We start from the raw sequence: 22,484 nt of genomic DNA on the forward strand, positions 1-22,484 counted from the left end.
CTCCAATTTCAAACATATGTTGATTGCTTTACAGAGTCCAACACCATTTTTGTTGCTTGTTCCATATTGTCCCCCATTCATACCAGCTCTGTCACAACACACTTCTCCACATGCACCCACTAAAATAATAAAACTGATATTGTTCGCTACACCATTCAAGCTTCTGATATTACTGCTGCAAAAAATTTATATATTCATACTATTCAAGTAACTCACAAGTAAATAAGTGAATCAATGGCCCACTGACCCAGTATCCTACCAGATCAATCATCCAAGGTTTTAGAATAAAACATCACTGATTCTTGTCTTTTGCCACACTTCATATTCGAATCAAATCTAGTTATAAGACAACCAACAAAAACGAAACGGAATTTACTAACTAGTTCAAACTTGAAACTATCAGGAAGAAGAGAGAAGTTTAGAAGCATTAAAGGGCTGCAATAGTCACTATAAAATGAGGCTGAATATTAACTTTTTTTACACGCGACGAACTCAGATTTCATTAAGCACAACCTTTCCAGAAGGTACATCAGCGCATATAAAGGTACCTTTGAATTACCAAATACCAATACCCCAACAAATGACCAATGGCATGCAAACTATAACACAAATTAATTTTAAGCGCAAGCACAATAACTGATCAAACATAGAAGGGTTTGCCAACGAACCATTGGGTACTGGACTTTTTTTCTTTTTTTCCCTTTTTTTTCACTTCACTTCACTCCCCTCCCCTTTTCTCCCCAAGCTTCTACACAGACTACCCTTGTTATGACCCACTCCCCTCCCTCTCTTCCTGGATAAAAAAATTAAAAACAAGCTGAACCATTGAATCGGACTTCTAGTCTATCCTTGCATAATCTTTTCTTGTGCGGGATGTCGGAGGCATGCTTGATACCGGAGGATCCATTCTGCGCCCTACAGTATATACCAGCCAAGTTAGACTGATATACATCATAATGGATTTCTTTTTCTTTTTTGTAAATTAATACTTAATTTTGATGAAAACCAGAAAACAGAAGTGGAAGTGGATGAAGATCCTCAGCTAGCTTCCATGTTACCACGAGTTTCCTTTTATTTATAACAGTACAACATTACGTTCACCTTTTTATTCATTGTTGATTCTCACAATAATCATTTGATGTTCACCAAGTAAAAAAAAGTAATAAAGTTTGTCATTTAATAGTATGTTTGGATGAAAGATTTTGAGTGATTCCTTGTGCCCGGAGTAATGTCATTTAGTAGTATGTTTGGATGAAAAAAATTTAGAAGTTGATTTATATTTATAGAGAATTTGAAATGCTTTGACAAAATGTTTATTGGATAAAGAATTTTAGAAGAAATTAATAATCCCAATAAACAGAGAAAAGAGAGTAAAATTAGGCAAAGATTATATACCCCATGTCATACTGTTGGTGAATGAGTTACCCCTAGGAGAACGAGGACCCACACTGCTGAAACCAGAAGGAGCCTGAATTTTAATTTGATTCCAATCAGCAGCCTGGGGGGGTCTACCATGTGTATATCTCTGAACAGATTGGTGTCCAAAACGGCTTGGAGAATTATGCAAAATATGAGGCATGAGATGAAACTGCTTAGACAGAGAGGGTGCATATGCTGCTTGAAGATCATGCGTTGGAAGGCTACCCATCTCGACATTAGTAAATGATTGACTTGGTCCATTTTGTCTGAAGCACAAGTTAATGACAGTGAAAAAGGATCAATGATAGTAAAACAACGATATTCAAATTATAAGGGAAGGAAATTATTCCAAGGATTTTAATTCCTCATCAAGTTAAACAAAGAAAAAGTACATAAATTGCAATACTGTCAATAATGTTCCCACAATTTTACAGCCACAAGAGTTACCAACATAATTTTTGCTCAAAATCACATTTAAATTCTTTGTTACGCTGATAAAGGGAAATAGTTTCCCCCCTATTTTAAAAGCATGTCATATGGAGTTACATCTGCCAATCTTAATCGGATGAGAAAATAAATCAACCCACCTAAGGAAAGCACGAATATAAAAGCACTTCAACCATGGAAAAAGTAAAGCAAAATGATAACAAATTAACAGCAAACAAACCACCTTTGCATGATTATTGGAGTGTTTGAGCTGGACTCATGGTTGAACCTTCCAAATCCAGCCCATGTTTCAGTAGATCCAAGATTCATACTTCTGCCAAACTCATTTGCCAAACAGCTTTCATCTGAACCATCCTCTTGAAGAAGTAATTCATCACTGGAATTAAATTAAATTTAATGATGAGAACATAAATATCATCAATTATCATCAAATGCCCTGTTACTAATTAACTTCAGGGAATGACTACTAGAAGATTGAATCCCATAACTAAGTCTGCTTCATGACTATCAGCGGCCAAAATCACCTGAATTTCTTCAGACAGATTTAAGTTTGGTGTAATTCCATCTAGGAAACCACAACTATCTTTTCACCAGTGTATTCAGTTTTGTTTCCCTTTTCAACCTTTTGTTTTATATATTTTGTTAGCATTTTGTTTTTGTGAAGTACATATCTCAGATTCAAGCCACCTTATTATGATATCTTTTGTTTTATATATTTCGTTAGTATTTTGTTTTTCTAAAGTACAGATCTCGAATTCAAGCCAGCTAATTTTAATATCCATATTTAAAATAAAAAAATAAGAAACAACACTAATTAGTAATTACACATTAGGTCAATTTATTTGGGTTAGGAAACACTAATAAATGTTGCTCACATGGATAACATTCTAATTTATTCTGTCAAACTTAGATGAAATATTCAATTATAATAATGTCTCCACAATGTTATTACAAAACTACACCCTTGTTTGATCTTTCATAATATACTTTCTCTTCTTTCAGTCCAAAATTATTATTTTACAACAACAAAAAGTATATTAGTAATCTAAGCTCCTACAAAGGCCAAAATTATGCCTAAGTGATAGAAAGGAGATAAAAGCACCAGTATGACAGGAATTCTATATTAATCTTCTGTGGATACTGATATCAGTTTGTAGGTACATTGTGGTGGAATAAGATGGAAAAAATAAGGAATTTAAACAGAAAAGTCCAGAAAGGGTATTTGAAAGTTATACCCTCCCTAAGAGACCTTGATACTCTGCATTACTTTGCGATATCTGCCTAATAGCAGCATTCATAAAAATAATTCCTCAAGGTAAAATGTTGCAAACCTTCCTGCAGTCCCATATTCCTAAGAGTTTTCAAAAATTTGGATGATCCTGCCTTTTAATGAGGACTATATTTAGACCCTCTGAAGTGATCATGTATTCCTTTGCAAGATAAACCTTGTACGACCACCCATTCTTATGATAGAATAACAGGTAATGGCTGACCCTCAGCTGGAGCAGAGAGACATGAATTACGGAACTTGGAGATGTAAGTTGAATTTAAAAGTAACCTGGCCAATCCTTTTCAAGGATCTCAAAAAAACCAGAAGTGAGGTTTTCAATGACTTATTTTCTTAATGGTAAGGCTGTAAGGTTAAATCTCAAGGTAGACTAAATCCCCAAGTACGAGCCTCTTAGAAAATGGACTTTAAGTCTAACTTAGTCTTACAAAATCAGCATGTAAGGTGAAATTTGCATCCACTTATAAACTATAATTTGATCATATTTCTAACAGATATTGGATCTAAACACACTCATCTCATATCGAAAACTAGACATCTCAAGGATGGACATAAGCCCAACAAACTTCACTAAGATAGGTTCTAATACTATCTTATAAAGTGGACTCTAAATCTAATTCAACCTCGCAAAACCAACTTGAAAGGTGAGGTTTTCATCAATTTATATACTATAATTTGGTCATATATAGTTGATGTGGAATCTTTGTTGAAGATCCCACGTCAATTAGAGATAAGGCCAAATTATAATATATAAGTGGGAGCAAAGTATGCTAGTATCCAATACTGCATGGTACTCCCCCTACCGTCCTAACTCTTCTTACTTGGGCAAAGTAGATCATTCCCCAACCCAATATACTTTCTCTGGTTGAGCAGTTCCAATTAATTCTTTGCCAGTGTACCATCACCAACAACTCTTCACCTTCGCTGATGGATCTTATCCACACCATCCCTACATGATCATGTCAAGCCTTTAGAGAGTGGCCTCTTACTGCCTATGGGTGGCTTAGTGTTGATTGACAGTCAGGGGTAGAATAGCTGGAGGGGCATAAGCCACACTAGCAAGGCAAGGAGGCCTTCCATGCAGTTTCCAACACCAATCAATTGTATGACTCAGCTGATGGTAGTTCTTTGATATGTATTGTCCATATCAAGGGCACCTCAAATTGTTGTTCTGGTAGGCTAAAACAAAGGTACCACTAAGAAAAGGAAAACTGGCTGAATAGTTTGGATAAATTAAAAGAAGGGCAAACAAAGTTGTAGCCATAATAGGGGGACCAAGGAGACCCTAAGATCTGGTCAAGTAGTAGAGTACTCTGGGGCAAGGCACAAAGGGCAAAGGTCATAAAAAAGGTATTATGATTTTCAAATTCCTTCTTGACCTCTACAAGATTTGTAGCGGTGGGGATAAGGGCTAATTGAAGTCCTAAAGGGTAGCTTGAACCCAGACAACGTAGGTGGACATAGGATATCGATGTTTGTAAATCTGCAACACATCTTTGACACTAGTTCAAGGCTTCAATTTTCGTCTAAACTGAACATGTCTTGTTTGATGTAGACTTCAAACATCTCCTTCACAATGTTTACAACATAATTTTTAGGATTGGGAATATATTTCAGTATATTATAGGTATTTTGAGTGAACTTTTCACAAGTTTAGGAGTCAAATTTATGGTGCTTTGGATGCCATGTTCAATGACACAAAAGAGATCACATAACTAGAGAAATAATAGGCCGGAAACTGTGTCAAAAGACACAACAAATATAGATATATATAGGCTTGTATTATTACAAATAATTAGAGGATAATTTGTATCCACTAACTAAGAGATTTAGTTGCCTATAAACATCTATTCACTAAATGTAAATATTCTATCCTGATTTTCAACATCAATCATGGTGAAAGGTTGTGACGTTGTAGTTGAGTTTTTCTTGCCCCCTCCCCTAATCCAGATTCCTCTTTATTCTGTCTCCATTCCCATATACCCCCTTTGTTAAATGCTCCATGTTGACCCTTAACCCATTAATCTTTTGCATGTTATAAAAAAAATATTCAACTCGTAGGCATGATAGTCATATGTAGAAAAATTAATGTTGCATGAGATACACAAGAAGAATCCAAGATATCAATTTTAATTAAGAAAATAATTAATGACAATTAACTGTTTGGGAGTCAATAGGGTACCTGTAATTAGGGTCCCAGTCGCCAGGATCGGGCAATGAAATGCCTGTCTCTGCATTGTCATGACCCAATTCTGTTGATTGTGAGTTCAAATTAGCACCGGGCTTAAAACATGAAATGTTCGGATTAGCAGAAAATCCTCCACTTCCTCGTGGTTTCCGGTTTCCAGGAATACAATTTGACTGTAGATATGATGGCGAACTGCCAAGAGGTTGTGATGTTCCCTCAGTATGGCTTGTGCTGTCAGGATATTGACCTTGCCAATTTGAAGAAAATGTTGTTTCTTGAGTTTGAGGACTTCCAGAATGTCCCCAGTTTTTTCTTCTATTAAACTGGCTAATTGCAGCTGTCTTGCCTAAAGGTGATCCGTGAGAAGTTCCTCTTGCAGGAGATGTTGGTCCAAAGTGTCCTGGAGAAACAACTGAAACCTGACTATAGGAACTTGGTGGAGTAAATTGAGAAGGGCTGGCACCAAGGGGCAGGGGAGCAAAATTTCCAGCTGATGGACTTATGCCCAACCCATTCCCAGGTTGGTATTTAACTCTTCTCCTTGCATCAGGACTATTCCCAAGCATTGACATACTGCCCTGATTGTGCATGTTCATACCAGATGGAGCAATAGGTGAATAGTAAGCAAACATGTTACTGCTTTCTCCATAACTTCCATAGCTGCTTCCAAGCCCAATACTGTCATTATAGCTCCCATGGCTTCCTACACTCCCATAACTATTAGCAGGCTGATGTTGAACCATCTGAAAATGTGGACTGCTATAGAGTGAAGCTCGGCTTTTGCCCTGAACCTGTAGGAACAAAATATAGTCATCTAGAATTGGATATAATTATTTCAGAATTATATCAAAAGCTATATTCCACATTTTGTGATAACTCAATTAGAAAAATTAAAGAGGAGCTTTTATCAGAATGGCAAAAAGGATAGGCTTCAATTTACAAATTTCAAAATTGAAGGATGGGCATTGCTCAGAAAGATGAGTTAGGTATTAGGAATTGGAGATTATTAGGGAAATACTTTTGGGTTTGAATATTCACTCAAGAAAACGTATATGTAAGGCCGCCTACTTCACTGAGAAGTATAATGTTGCCATTGTTTCCACTAATCTCACTTTGGAGCCTTGGGGCCTACTTAGAAATAGCCAAAGTCTTCAACGGAAAATTATCCTTTTTTTTTCAGTTTATCAGTGTTGAAAGGACTGGTTGTAATTGTGTGTTTAATCACACAGGTAAATCCTCTATTTATAATCATTTAAGGTATAATAATGGCTAATAATGGAGAATATCCCTAATTATCAGCAGTACATCCCTAATTACTAAGATCAAATCATGTTTTTACTTTATTTACACAAAAAGGAGTTGCTACTGTTAGTATGTGAGTTGGTTGGATAAATGATGTGAATGTTTTGTGCTGTTAATTTACAATATACAATTCGGGAATATAAAATTATTTTACTCAATGTCTAAAAAAAGATATTAGGCCCAAACTCAAATTAGGGTCTATTTTAGCAATTCTTGCCACCTTATCAAACCAGCCGTCATTAAGCTGTTGTTGGACCACACGGATGTCTAGTTTTGCACACTTCCTACATTTAAGATGTTAACTTCTCAAAGTAAGGATGTGTGTTAGAGATACCACCTTTTGCTAGCCGACCTATTGGGAGGAGCTTCCTCTCCCATTTTCCTTCTACTCCATAATTTGATTTTAACTTGAATCTCAACAGTGAGTATACATGTGGATCATGCCAATGAATACTGACCCACAAACACCATCTAGCTACAAGTATTCCTACCTAACTCATGAAGCACATCAACATGCCCACTAGATTATGGTTTATCTTTATCACAACTCCACGATCATATTAATGGTGTGCACTAATAAACTTTTCTATGAAGCTGCTCCATTTTTATTTATTAATTGTACAATCATTAGTTAAAGTATACAAATCCACAGACTTTATTTTCTCTCTGAAATCTTTTTACCATGCTTTCTTGTCTTTCACAAGTTAATGTAATTTTAGGAGAGGAAACTTGTCTATGTTTTTTAACATTGAACATAATGAGAATTATATAGATAGTGCTGGCGAAGTGAAATCCTAACCACTCCTGTTTACAAAATAAAAACAAAGATAGGAGGAAAATCAACTAACTAAATTTTTTCCAACAAAGGAAAATAAAATTAAATCAGAATAATCTACTTTGGATCTTAACAACCTAAATCTTTGAGACTCTTATTTGATATTTAAATTTAAAATAAAAGTACATCCCCCTGTCAACAGTTAAAACAATTATCTTATATGTATCCAATTATACTTGAGAACATAAAGACAGCAATATTTAGTGTAGTAGCATGCTCACATTAGGTGATAGACCGGCAGCAAACCAGTGTCCTCCTCCTGGATGATTATCCACCTTGATATTTTGAACTACGGGCTGTAAAGTAGCCATAAATAAGATGAACTTTAAATGAAGACTTTGGAATTAATGTAATGATCTGATCAAATAACTAACAACAAGATACAACAGCAACATCCAAATAAAATAGACCAATTAAATGATGGGAATATAGCCATAAATAACATGAGAACAGAACTAAATGAATGAATTTTGCAAAGTATTTATGAATACTTTGGTCTTCAAACAAGTTTGTACTCCTCTTATTATGACTGATGAAATAATAAAAGTTCAGTTTGTTATTCCTGTTTGTTTTCTCTAAGACTCACTTATATAATCTTTTCAGAGTTTATCTCTATTCAACATGAGACTTCAATTTTTCCCAATAATGATAGAGATACGATTCCACTATTGTCATTCTATAAAATAAATGGGATTTTTATATATAATACATAGACCCAAGTCAACATAAACAAGAACAGGTCCAGCTCTGGCATATTCCCCAAATGGAAAAATCTTAGAACTATCTGTGAAGCTTTTAATTTTTGAATTCGAGGATGGTGTAGGGACTTTCGTGAAACTGGAGAATACAGGAAGCAGCAAAGCTGCCAGTTGTAGGGTCCGTGAAAAGAGACGGCTTGTTTGATTCAAAGCAAAGATAGCTTATATTGTACTCCTTGTAATATATCATATTCCACTAAAGAAGGATATAGTGGGGACAGAAAAGATAATCAGGGAAGCAGTGAAATAAAAATTGCAGAATCAGAGCAAAAACAGCAAAATGCTCTTCTCACTCTAAAGCAACAAACTCTTCTTTAACATCACTCTACCTGTGGCTGTCCCACTTATCCCAGTCAAAGGAAGCCCGTTCTGCCCTGATAAATTTGGAAATTTGACTAAAATAGTGCATTTCAAGATATTTCAATGTTTTTAGCTAGTTCAAAATAATAAAAAAGGAAACACAGTTTGCTGGAAGAAATAAAGATGGACAATGGGAGCTCACTAAGATCTACATGAATCCTTACTTCACAATTTTAATTTTCAAACAGCATATATCACAACAAGAATTGTTAGCTCTCAAACGCAATTCCAAGGCATATTGCACTATCTATAATTCATTAGTTAAACATCTAAAACACGGTACCCAAATATTATTTTTGCTCAAGTAGCGAAGCATTCAAGGAATAATTAAAGAACAGTCAGTACTAATAAACATTTAACCTAAACATAATAATATAGAAGCTTAAAATGGAGATTTACTTACCATTTGAGGAGTCTCAGGGGGAGGCTTAAAAGGATGTGTAAAAGGTTCCCCAGTTACAAAAGGGTGTTTTGAAGCCTGAAAGAAATCAAACTACCATTTTAAATTTTGCATTAACTAGAGACAACTATAGTTTGAAAGATGGGTCAATGTGGAAAATAAAACATTCAATTATTACCTGAACAGGTGACCAGCGCTTTAAAGGATCCAATTCAACAAGCCCTTTCAAAAAATCAATAAGAGCCAGTCGTATTTGACTTTCTATTACAAGTTGAGTATATACAGCATTCATTAGTTCAATTGAGCTGAATAAGAGAAATAAAACAAGCACAGAGAGCGTAGAAAAGAAATCAAGTTAAGGCCTTCTTGGGAAGCTAACCTTTGACAATATCTTCTTTAGGTAGGTTTTTTCTGTAAGGATAGTTGGCAACAATTGCCTCTAGATTCATATGATTAAAATACTCTTTTCCAATTGATGGCTTCTTCAATTCTCTCTGAACAGGAACCAGAATGGTTGATAGTCATGTAATATTAAAAAAAAAAAAAAAAGAGAAAAAAATATTGAAGAGATGCCATATTGTTCATTTTGGACAAAGACCAAAAGCAAAAAACAGTAACATATAAGACTTACAGTTTCGTATTCTTCCACTGTCAATGCTTGATAAACACTTCTTCCATTTTTGGAACTCTCACTGCTCTCTATGTTCTGGAGACTCCCAATGCACTTAAAGAATTTACTTGAGTTTTTGGCATCCCTTAGTACATAATCAGGTGGTTGTCCTCTACAATATATTTGCAACATCTATAATGTTAATCAAAATAGTGAAAGAAAACAAAATAAACCAACTAATGTGCAGAAAAAAACTAAATCTAATATAATTTCATATTAAAAAATCTAAAAGCTATTCTTCATTTGTTCAGAAGAGAGAGACAAAAGAATCTATCGATGTTAAAAGACTTCTACTCAGCCAACACAGTTTTGAAAAAAAACTTAGATAGCATGCTAAACTCTAGGAAAGAGAGAAACATTTTTCTGAAACAACACAAGTGCTTTATTTATATTGAGAAAAAGGAATCAATACAATAAATAAAGGAGATTTGACATATATATATATATATAATCTAGATATTATTGATTATATAGGATAAGTTCCTTATTTCAATATTTATAACAAGACAAAACTTTATACCTTGGATAAGAGAAGCAAATGTTGTAGCAAAATCAAATATTTAAATGGAATACGAGGTCATGGATTCAGTAACTTGTGAACACCTAGTTCAAATGGCTTCTTAGAGAACACAAATTTGTACAATCTACAAAATGAAGCTGATTCGTGATAACCAAGTGGTTTTGTATATTGCATCTAATTCAATCTTCTATGAGAGGACCAAACATTTGGAGGCTAGCTACCAAACATGACTCTGGCAACATTACTACAAGCTTTGTCAACTCTGGTGATTAGTTGATAGCTGTCTTCACTAAATCTTTGAGGGGTCCAAGAATTGGTTAGATTGGTATCAAGCTAGGTGCATATCATTTATATCCTATATTTAGGTACAATTAATGTAATATGCCTATATACACCCACAATTGTTGTGTATTAAAATACAGCACAATGTCTTTGTTTTTTCTCATATTTTAACAAATCCTATTATGCATTGGAATCCATCAAATTTTCTTCAGAATAAGTTTTTCAAAAAAAATTATTTATTAAGAATTGGGTCTATCCTAATGACCTGCACCAGTTTCTCCTCTGGCAGTGCTATGTCTTTGTTGTTTTCTAGCGTCTTTGTAACAGAATGGTATAACATTGAAGTGAACTTCATCTCAAGTCAACATTTAAAGCAATGGTTATTCATTCAGTCAGGCTGGTGTTTAGCTAATTGATGTTTTACATGTGTTTCTTTGTTAAACAGATTAGATGTCACGATTTAGAGGAAGAAAGAGATACCCTAGTTGGAGGATAAATGGTAACAAAATATGAAGTTATTAAAAGCTCAATCATAGGTTTTTTAATCAACTCTTATAAATGCATTTCACCCGTAAAAGTGCCCCCTCCGCTCCCCTTTGAAAATGTCCAACCATTTTGCTTACATATATCCTATGATGCACAGATATGATTCGAGTATCAGATACAACACGTATCCGATACGAAATGGTCTCACCTCTAAAATTGTAGGATACAATACATTTAAAATATGCAATCTATATGCATATATATAATTCACAAAATAAAATAAATATTATTATAACTTTTTAAGAACCATATTAAAATTGAAAATCATTATTAAATATTATCAAGATGTATATATAAAGTGAGTGAGATTTGTTTCTATCCACAATTATTGTCACATTGCTTGTGTTTTTAACTGTGGTACTCAAATATCAAATCTTTAAAATGATTTCATGGAATAAATCACAATAATTATATATTTTATATATGTTTAATGTTTGGAATAACATAAAAATAAAAATGATGATAGTTAAATATAAGACCAAAAATTAAAAAAAAATGACTACAAGAAAAAGTTGTGATTGTTATTTCTGAGGCTATTTTAGGAAAAAGGGGTAGTACAGGATCTTGGGACGTGTTGTCTAATTCAGCAAGGGTAATAAAGTCTTCTATTGGATCACGGTTTAACCCAAAGGACAATGCCCATTCCTAAAACAGGATTATTCGTTGTACACCAATAAGTAACAGTACTAAACCAACTTCTAAGAACTCTTTCTTTCTACGTATATTAACATTTTTTTAATTTTAATTGTTGACAACCTGCAGATACGTTTAAAATACGTATCTGAACGTATACATGTCAGATATGTCCTCATAACAGATACGCTGGCCAGATGGATGTATCAGTGCATCACAGCATATATCATTGCAGGGAAACCATTGACATACAAATTGTATAGCTATGTAATTAAAATGTTTCCTTGAGAGAAAATGCCATACCCAAGAATTTCAATCATCCGTTTCAAAAGATCAAATTCTGAAGCCCCAGGGAATAATGGTAATCCAAGAAACAATTCCGCCACTATGCACCCAAAGGACCACATATCAATAGCTGTTGTGTATCTGATAAGAGTTAAGGACCAAAAAGAAGCTAGAAGTACAACAAAACAACCTGAGAAATAAAAAGGAAAACAGGATTTCTATAGAGTATACAATAAAATGTGAGACATCCCAAAGATCTTAAGTGTCCGTAAGTATATTTGAAAGCATGAGGATAACGAAAACCACATTCAAATGTTAGTATAACAAACATGTCATAAGATTTTAACAAGATTGAAATGTTAAAACGTACTAAAGACAACACATCATGGAATCATTCATTGCCCCCACATCCCAAAAAATGAAAGGAAAATATGGCACAGATTGATGGATAATAGTTCCATTTTATCTATAATTTAAAAATTTCTTAAATGATTTTCCCCAACTAAGCCATGCAAGTAACATAAACCAGTAACAAGTAAATGTAGAAGCCATAAACTTTTTCAAAAACTTTAATTCCTTGTCTAAAGCCATAAGGCAACTCAACTATAGCTCCACCTGCTGCAGCACATTTTTACATTAAAAGTAATTAAGAATACCAAGCTATTTCCTCAAGTATTAGAATGTAGAAAGATGGTGAAGTAACAGAAAGGTAAATCAATAAAACAATGAAAAGAAACCCCAAAAGTGAAAATCTTGAAAAGAAAAGGCATCAGTTACTGATTCCATAAGTTAGGATACTGATATCCAAGAAGAACCTCAGGTGATCTATAGTATCGACTCTGCAATAACAACAGATGATAAGGGTAGGTACCAGGACAATTATAATTACAATAGTGATTATAAAATCCTACATTCTACAGTAAATATAAACCTGAATATAAGAGTAAACAGTGCGGTTTTCCATGCATGCTGATCCAAAGTCAATAATTTTTATTTCTGCTGGCTTCACAGTGCTACATATGAAACATAAATACATAAAATATCACAATAAAATAGCTGCAGCATACACAGAAAATCTAAGGAAAGGATTTATTCCTATGAACTGACAGACTCGCCTTAGAGAGTAAAGTGAAGAGTTATAACCATTGACTACAAAAGTAACCCTGAGATTGTGATTAAATGCATGCTCATGTATATAATATATTATGTACATATTTAAAACACAACTGGTGTTTTTTTAATAATAGTTATAACTCTTCATTTTACTCGCTAAAATGAATCCTTCGTTTTATAGGTGTTAAATCCTTAACAAAGTAGCTGCAGCATACAGTTGTTTATGAGCACCTTTATGCAAGAAACCAACCTCGTACATAAAAGTATGTTTTCTGGCTTCAGATCACAATGAATAATTCCAGCCTCTTTTAGCAGAGCAAGTCCGCATAAAATCTTATAACAAAAATTTCAGAAAATTAATTATGAAAATTCGAAACTGGAAAAAGGACCAAGTTGAAAGGTCATACAACGAATTGTAGTACCTGCTTAGAGAATAGCTGAACAATACCAAGGGATAATCCCCTAAAATGATTCATCTTGATAAGCTCATACCTGTATACTACACAATGTCAACACTAAAATACACGAGAGAAAAAAAAAAATCTAGGATAGCAATGCAAAACCAATCAAATATGCATTATTAAGTAGAATGTAAACACCATTCAGGCTTTAAATCCATTTCTCATTCCAATGATTATAAATTCTAAAAGGAAAAAAAAAATGCCTGGAACTTACAAGTTTGTGTCCAACAATTCAAAGCAAATGCACAAATGCCGTTGATATACAAAATAATCATATATACGAACAATGTGATGCTTATCCTCAGGATCATACTTCTTATTTAACTGCAGGAAAAAAAAAAGAGCATACATGAGTAATTTCTCACGGACTAACAAAAAATAACAAGCATCTTGATAATATCAAGTCACAACAGGAGTTTACCGTTGTTAAGATAGTTACTTCAACCAATGCTTGTTGATAGTATGCAGGTTGGTTTTTAATGATTTTCACGGCAACAAAACTGTTGGTATCTGAATCCCAGACTTTAGCCACTTGTCCAAATGTCCCATGGCCAAGGAGATCTTTGACAATATATCTGTACCAATCAAAATACAAAGTTTATAAAGACATCCCAAGGTTGCCAGAAGAGTAAGGTGGTATCAACCAAAAATCAACACTTAGCTTTGGTATTTACAAAGAAATATATATAATGACAACATAAAAACAAAGGATATGTGTTACAAACCTTTTATTTTTCTCTAAATGGTTCAAGACTAAATTCACTGTCAAGATAAGATCTGAGTTTACATTATCATAGCCATCATTAAGCACTCCAACTGACGGGCTGGTCAAAAATCTTTTTGGATTTAGATCTTCAGAATATTTAAACTGTGGATTGCATATTTGGTATGTTTGAACTATTTCCTTGGTCAATCTAGCCACCAACTGTAAATTTGAAGGTGAGCATCAGTTCAATATTTAGGTATCATAAGCTCCAAACAGCCAGATATAAACGACAATAAAAATAATGTATAAAATTTCCATCTTATATCAACATTATGCTACTGCCATATATGTAATTAGAACTGGACAAGACAACAATTCCGAGAAAAACAAAAGATAGATACATCTCTAAGGGAGAAGCGTGATATAAGAGCAGTTACTCAATTGTTTATTGGCTAGTTAGTTGTTTGCAAATGGTTAAGTCTGTTACACAGCTGTACTATAGGCATTTACCTAGCTGTCCCTATAAATACCTCGGTGTAACACTTTGATCATTACGCAATAATATCTGATATTTTCTTCTTCATAATTATCTCTAACCATTAGCCTGGTATCAAGAGTCTAAGAAAGTGGAATTTAAGCCTCATTCAACTCTGATTCGTAGTTATTCATCGTCACCGGCTTTTCCATTGACAAATCCTATGTTAAATACACTAGCCTTGTCTTTGTCCCAAATGCATCGGCCCGTTTTTGTCCCATATGCACTAGCCCTGTCTTTCTCCCATATGCACTAGCACTGTCTTCTCCCATATGCACTAGACCTGTCTTTGTCCCAAATGCACTTTGTCTTTGTCCCAGATGCACTAGCCCCATCTTTGCCCCAGATGCATTGGCCCTAACTATTCCCCAGACACACTAGCCTCATTGATATCCTAGATGCACTAATCTATCATCGTCTTCGCCCTATATGCACTGACCTCATCTCTATCCCGAAAGTCATCAACAAACTTAGTTTCAAGTTAAAAAATTTGTGGGCCTCCAATAACATCAGTTTAAATCATTCAAATGTGATTTTGAGAAGGACGAACCTGCTTTGCTTGTCAAGAATTTTCTCTGGAGTTGATGACCATTCCCAATTATCTAGCTAAGCTATTTTTCTCTCCAGCATCACTGAGTTGCTATTCCAACTATTATCTTTAGTGTACTTCAATTTTTACGTTTTTACTTTTATTTTTGCTTGCATGGAAGTAAAATATTTTCTTTTAACAAGCTAAATCTTAGTAATCTTCAACTTGAGGAGAGTGTTACAAATGACAAATATATGAAGATAATATATTGGAATATTTTAGAGTATCTTAGATGATCTCTGAGAATTTATTCTTGTTTTATATTTTAATTTATTTACTTATTTAATTATGATCTTTATAACTATAGGAAGAAGTCACAATTTGGGTTTCAACAATCCTTTAATAAGAATGTCACTTGCCGTGATGTCAAAATAAATGGCATACGAATGAGGTCCCCATCCACATTCACTTTAGAAAATGTCTACTAATTTCTACATGCTTCATCCAGTCATAGAACTGGATTATAGAAAATAATAATTACATTTGTGCTGTTACACAGTAGAACTTCATGGAGAGAGCCAGAGGAAGTTGTAATGTAAGTTGTATAAGAAAATTATAATTCTATTATGTAAATCTTCAAGAATTCTTTTAAATCATAGAATTTCACAATCTCCTTTTGTCATGGCCCTATATTTTATCCTATATACTACTAGACAACATTATTTTTACTGCTCCAAGTACAGTAGGTAGATGTTAACTTCCTGTCAATAATAGATCCAACCCAATCCACATTGTAAGCACTTCCATGCCTTTCTGCTCAGTTTTCCTAAGAAATAGTCCTCAGCCCAGAGCAATTTTTAAATACCTCAAAATCCTGAAAATTGCCTTAACTTGTTCTTTATGTGCTCATGAATTGGCTAACGAAATTTACCACAAAGGCTTTGGCTAGCTAGGTTTGAGGTAAATAAATCAATTATCCCACTAATGTTTGGTACCATGTTGTTTCTATTGGATATTCTATGTCTTCACTTCGAAGTTTTCTACAAAGATCTATAGGAATTATAGTTGGTTTACAACCCATCACCGTGTTTGTTTTTGAAAATCGAGAATATATAAGAGTGGGACAACCCTCACCTCACAGGCTAGGTTTTAAGGGGTTGGATTAGGTCCAAATGCATTGTCTAAAAGTATTCAATAACCATTCTAGTACAGGATGTGTCAACTTGGTTGTTTATGTTAAAAACTTTGTTATTACAACAAGTAATGATCTACATGACATCACCCAATTATAGCAACAAATGTGCCACCATTTTCAAACACAAGATCTTCATAGACTTCATTACTTCTTGGGGACAAAGCAAGCACAAGCGATGAGTGGTATTGTCATTTCGCAAAGGAAATATGCAATGGATATTTTCAAGGAAACAAACTTTGTCATGCTAAGCTTGTTGACACACCTATAAATCTAAATTCCAAACTTCTACCAAATTAGGGTCCCCTTTTAGATCCAAAAGGGTAAAAAGATTGGTTGGCAAGCTGAGATGTCTCATTGCACCCAACTAGATACTTCCTTTGCAAATGGTATAGTGATTCAATTTCTTAATTCTCATCATGAAGGACACCAAGATGTTGTCATTCATATTCAGAAATACATCAAATGAGCTCAAGGAAAAGGTCTTTTTGATGAAGACAAAGATCATACTCACATTGTGGGATATTTGGATACAAATTGGACAGATTCTCCCACTTATAAGAGATTCACCTCCAAGTATTGCTTATTATTGGTGGTAACTTAGTTTCCTAGAAAATTGAAAAGCAGGTCCAGTGCAGAAGCGAAGTATTGAGCCAAGGCTTCAATGACTTGTAAACTCATTTGGCTTAATCAGTTGCTCAGAGAATGAAGTTTGAAGTTGTTGCTTAGATGACACTCCTTGGTGATTATCAAGTTGCCTTGCACAATGCATCAAATCAATCACATTGAGGTACATTACCTCTTTATCATGGAGAATATCTTGTTGGGTGACATTATTACTACTAGTTTTATTAATTCTAACGATCAATTTGCAAATGTCTTCACCACATCTTTAAGGAATCCTCAAATTGGTTATATTTGAAACAAACTTGGTGCACGTGATTTTTATGACCCAACATGAGGGGCAGTGTTTGATATTGTAGATATCCTTAACTGTGGTAATTAGGAAATTCTAGGATTTACGTAGTAATGCTAACTAGGCCATTTTTTTCTCCATAATTATTACCCACACTACATAATAATACATTAGCTGTGTACATTATAACACATACATTTAGCTAAGTCATTTTTTTCTCCTCTTGAGAGAAAAAGAAGGCCATGTCTTACATTAAATAGAACCCAATCACTTGATCTTATCAGAAATCAACTTCCAAGCTAAATGGAAATATAGGCTCCAACCAAATGCACTACCAATAGTAGAATAAGTTCTACTTTGTAATGCACATTTTCTATGCTTAAAGCCTTAACCCAATGCATAAAGATTTAGCCTCCATACAGCAAACCACTAAAGATAGTCAATAAATATTATTCCAAGGATATATGGCACAATAAGCATCAACCAAACAGGGTTATTCAACGAAGAATCAGTAGCAAAAGGAGGTAGGAACAGATGAGGATCAGATTCTGAACATGCAACATACATAACATGCATATTAGACAAAAAGTGACCACAGACCTGGAACGTATATCAGTAGCTCATTTCAACAAAAATCATCAATTGGAAAGGAATTTGAATAAAAACACTCCAAATGAGTCAATGGATCAAAATCTTTAATCCAAAACTGAAGACAAGTGAATATAATCAACAAGATCAAATTGCTACTCTCACTCAGGAATTTCCTATCATTTACAAAAAAAATGTGATAATTCCAAGAAAAATATAATTTCAACACGATCAAAATTGTTGCTTAAGGAACTAGGAACCTCTATGTTTTTCTTTAAGTGACATGAGCACTAGAGCACAGGATCTGGATCCAGTAAAAAAGGACAGCATGGTATGCCATCATTCAATTCACTACATGAGTTATAATCTTAACCCGCTTCTTCCTTTTCATGTTTTCAACTGTTCTTGCGGTCAATAATGGTGAATACTAAGAGGATGACAATCTAGACAAAACAAAACAAGAGTATATCTCTATAATGCACAAAGTCCACCATACCCAGAAATCATACTTAACATACCCGCAATGTGGACTAACCACAACTAAAGTGTGTAATCAAGGTTTTGTTTCACTTGACTATTTTCAAAGTATCCGCCTCCAGCATCCCTAAATCCCAACACCCCATACTATTTTTCAGTCAAAAACTCTCACTGCACATGATCACAAAAACACAAAAAAACAAGTTCAATCCCACACTTGCTTCCGCACAAAAAACTAAAGAAATAAAAAACTCACGGGCTTTCTCACAACCATGCGAAACGGTTGCGGCTTCTCAACAGCAGCAGCAGAAGCTCCTTCTTGAGGCTTAGGCACACAAGGCGCGAACGCAGAGCCGCGGGGACGCCACTCCGAGGCCAAGTCCGTGGACGGAGCCTTGTCCGCACGTGCGACCCCATCCATGACCCACACAGAAAGTTAACAGAAAAAGAGAAATAGAGGACCGAAATTCAAGTCAGAGAAAGATTCAGTTTCCCCAATTCCACTTCCATTATAGCTCTTCCCTTCTTCTCATTCCCCTCTCTCCACTGCGCAACTGCTTGCTACCCTCCAATCCAACGGATTTCAATCCCATCACGGGCCCAACCTCCACAACCGTCCCACAATCACATCCACCCCGAGATCCATCGATTGCTTCCTTTTCCCTTCTCTTTGGAATTGAATCCGATTGGGGCAAAAGGGAAATAAATCAAAAGGGGAAAATTATTCAGAAAAGGGAGAAAACGGATCGATCCCAACTGGGGTTTTGTTTCGCCAAGAGGGGATTGGGTTATAATTTAGTTTCGTCGCTTGCAACGGAACGAAGAGAGAGAAAGCGAAGAGAGAGAAAGAAAGAAAGAAAGAGAAAGATGCAATGGTTGGTCTCGGAGAGAGGCAGGGCGGAGAGGGCAGAACGCGCCGTCTTGGTTCGGTCGAAGCAGTGATGACAAATAATTTTGTGTTTTTTTTTTTTGTGGGAACAAAAATCCTCTTTTTAATGTTTCTTTGTTCACTGCGACACAATCAATCACACCACTTGCTCATTCCAACTCTCCCTTCATTTCCCTTTTTACCTTTTAATTATTATAAATTAATAACAAATCTATTTTCTTCTTTAAACTATTCTTCACATTTTCTAAAGGATTTAAATGTTAATATTTTTTAAAGATTAATATGTTTTAAAAAGCATGGTCAGAAAAAATTATTAATTTCAAAAATTCTGAAATGTTGGATGATGTAAGTTTGTATGTATAGTTATTTAATTATGGATTTTCTTGTATGATAAATTTGTTAATTTTATAATAATTGTTTTTAAAACATTTTAAATATATTTTAATCAGATGACGTGACATGTTATATATATATATATGGGTGTGAGAGAGAAATAGTTTCATAAATATATTATAGTTTAAATATTATTAAACACTTACATAATAATTTTATATGCATGTCAATCAATATTACAATAAAATTATTGTTTGTGTTATGACTAAATTAAGTCAAATTAAAAAATACTTAAATTGTGTAAATTCATCACATTACTTCAAGACTAATTTTACATTTTAATTCTTATTTTTCTTTTGCAATTTTGTAAAAAAACATATTTTAACCAATTGTAAAAATTAGAGTTAAAATGAAAATAACATTTTTAAATGTAACTTGGTAGTTTCTTTAAATATATAAAATACACATCATAAAATTATGTGTAATTCCTCAAATTTAGCCACCTCATCTCATGACCATCTTTGTTTTACACATTTAAGTTTAAATGATCACTTTCAATTCTTCATAACTTATTTAAATCCCTCTCATAAACATCATAACCAAGTAACCTTTTGATTCATAAGCAAATACATAGTCACGACTTCCAAGTACATAGTCACCGCTTTCATGATCAACTACTACTCACTATGTCATAACTCACCTCTAAAAAGTTATTAATGGTTAGTCACTCAAACTTCTCATGTAGATAAGGATGGAAAAATAGATTTTATCTAGTGATATCACTTTCACATGATGCGAGAGCATATTCATCTCAAGACCTCATCAGTCTTCTTTTACTCGTGCTCACCTAGCTTGTCTGGTCACGAGGAGAATGAAGTGTATAGATTTTTTATTTTATTTTTATATCTAGTGTATAAATTATTATTTTTTTTAAATGATTGTAAGTGTGCGTTATGTTATTTGAAGAATTTAGATAAAAAAAAAACACTTATAAAATCCTAATAAGAATATAACACTTAAAACATAAATCACGTTGACATGACATGAGAAGGTTTCAAATTTAAGATTCTCAATCATAAAAAAAATATTTGTTTTTCTTTTACAAATGATGTGTAGTAAAGGTTAAGAACACGGATAAGATGGTTTTTTGAGATATGGAAGATCATTGTCCATAGGAATTTATTTTGGTACTTTGCGCAACCTTTTAGGGTACAATATAAACTTCTCAAGTGGTATGTCAAGGATCATAAAACTAACAAGCATAAGATAGGAGAATCCAATATAGAAGAAAGGAAGAAAGTGAATAAGGGTGTTTCCATGAAAAAAAACCTGAATATTCATTGTATGCAAAGAAAATGTGAAAATCAATGCAATAAAGTTTTAAAACATGAAAATCATTTTTTTTTTCATTCAAAACTTTATTCTAAGAGTTGTGAAGAAAGTTGTAATTAAGTAAACAAATATATATTTATTTAATTAATTAGTTTTAATTTATTTTTTTACCCTTTTTTATTTTAAACTTAAATTATTATTTTTATTTAAAATAAAATTACAATTTAAATATAAAAAATACAATAAAAATTATAACAAAATTAATTATTATAAAATAACATAATTAATCATATTATATATAATAAATTATAAATAAATTAATAAATAAATAAATTTATATAATAATTATATTAATTACAAAAAGTAAAGATAAAAATAAAAATGTTGTTTAATATAAAAATAAGTTTTTATCAAATATTTATAATTATAAATATTTAAATAATATTTTAATTAAAAATGATTATAATTTGTAAATAAATAAAAAATAATAAATTTTTAACCATTTTTAAACCTAAGGGTAAATTTGTAAACTTACATTTTTATCTATTAAAAAAAAATATTTCAATCACACTCATCACATCACTCACAAATTTTAATAAACTTTTTCTACATTTTTTCACTTTATTTACCTTAATTCAAAAACTCTAACTTTCTTTACACTTTTTATTCGAATCATCTCAAAATCACTTCTTCATTTTCACTTCCTAATCCGAACAAATCCTGTGATTTTGAAGAAAAGTTAAGACAAGTATTTATGGAGGGATGAATCTTAAACCACACAATGATAACATCCTAGTGCTGTGAATTACTTATTTATATAAATTACTTATTTAGTAGTGTAATTTTCCATGCAAAGTTATATTGTGGGTGAGGTATAAACTTTGTATGAACTTTGTTGCAGATTTGAAATTCACAAGAAAACTATTAAAGGGTCAATTTTTCAGAACAATATTTCCATAGCAAAATCCGTAGAAAAATAATGAATTCCAAAAAGTATTTATTCCACTTAAAAACTCTCAAGGCATGTCTCTTATTAGTTTAGGCTTAATAATTGTGTAACTCAATTAACATTTGTTTTATTATTATTTACAAGTAAGGTAACTTCATATAATTAATTTAATAATTTGTTTATACCTTTAATATATTATTTTTTTCGTCTAAAAAGGAATAGGTAATGTCCATTTTGTTTGGTAGAATCAATTGCCCATAACACTACTTTTATAATTTAATTTTGGTATGCAGTGAACATAAACACTTTAATATATTATTAAATAATTAGATATCATATAATTTAATGAATCTATCGTATAAAGCACTTAAGAGTATTTTTTTTTGACAAAATATATTGTATTTTTGTGTATATACTTTTGGTTTTATTTGAAAAATCCACCACATTAAAATTCAGGTCCATTTTAAGAACAAATAAAATTGAAAATATGTATGGAATAGAAAATAGTTGGACTGTAAAAAACTAGTAAAA

At 33.0% G+C, this 22,484-nt stretch overlaps 1 protein-coding gene across 1 annotated transcript; it reads right to left on the reverse strand.

Annotated features, from left to right (window-relative positions):
* Positions 1 to 467: 467 nt before the first annotated feature.
* On the reverse strand, positions 468 to 19,510 carry LOC137808579 (dual specificity protein kinase YAK1 homolog). Its single transcript, XM_068609758.1, has 18 exons — positions 18,707 to 19,510; positions 14,233 to 14,432; positions 13,929 to 14,082; positions 13,722 to 13,831; positions 13,469 to 13,538; positions 13,297 to 13,379; positions 12,865 to 12,946; positions 12,732 to 12,772; positions 11,952 to 12,074; positions 9,629 to 9,779; positions 9,377 to 9,491; positions 9,176 to 9,258; positions 9,001 to 9,075; positions 7,701 to 7,775; positions 5,337 to 6,133; positions 2,090 to 2,242; positions 1,396 to 1,685; positions 468 to 915 (listed from the first exon to the last, which is right to left on the reverse strand). The coding sequence occupies exons 1-18, from the start codon at positions 18,869 to 18,871 to the stop codon at positions 839 to 841; spliced, it is 2,844 nt and encodes a 947-aa protein (XP_068465859.1). The 5' UTR covers positions 18,872 to 19,510; the 3' UTR covers positions 468 to 838.
* Between the last annotated feature and the right edge of the window lie 2,974 nt (positions 19,511 to 22,484).

This window comes from Phaseolus vulgaris, chromosome 3 (genome assembly GCF_000499845.2).
Source record: "Phaseolus vulgaris cultivar G19833 chromosome 3, P. vulgaris v2.0, whole genome shotgun sequence".
NCBI classification, from domain to species: Eukaryota; Viridiplantae; Streptophyta; class Magnoliopsida; order Fabales; family Fabaceae; genus Phaseolus; species Phaseolus vulgaris.

Coding starts and splice junctions, on each gene's coding strand:
- LOC137808579 (XM_068609758.1), bottom strand. CDS start 18,871: ATGGATGGGGTCGCACGTGCGGACAAGGCTCCGTCCACGGACTTGGCC. Junction 9,780..11,951: donor CGGATGATTGAAATTCTTGG/GTATGGCATTTT, acceptor AATATATTGTAG/AGGACAACCACCTGATTATG. Junction 7,776..9,000: donor CCCCTGAGACTCCTCAAATG/GTAAGTAAATCT, acceptor GCTACTTTACAG/CCCGTAGTTCAAAATATCAA.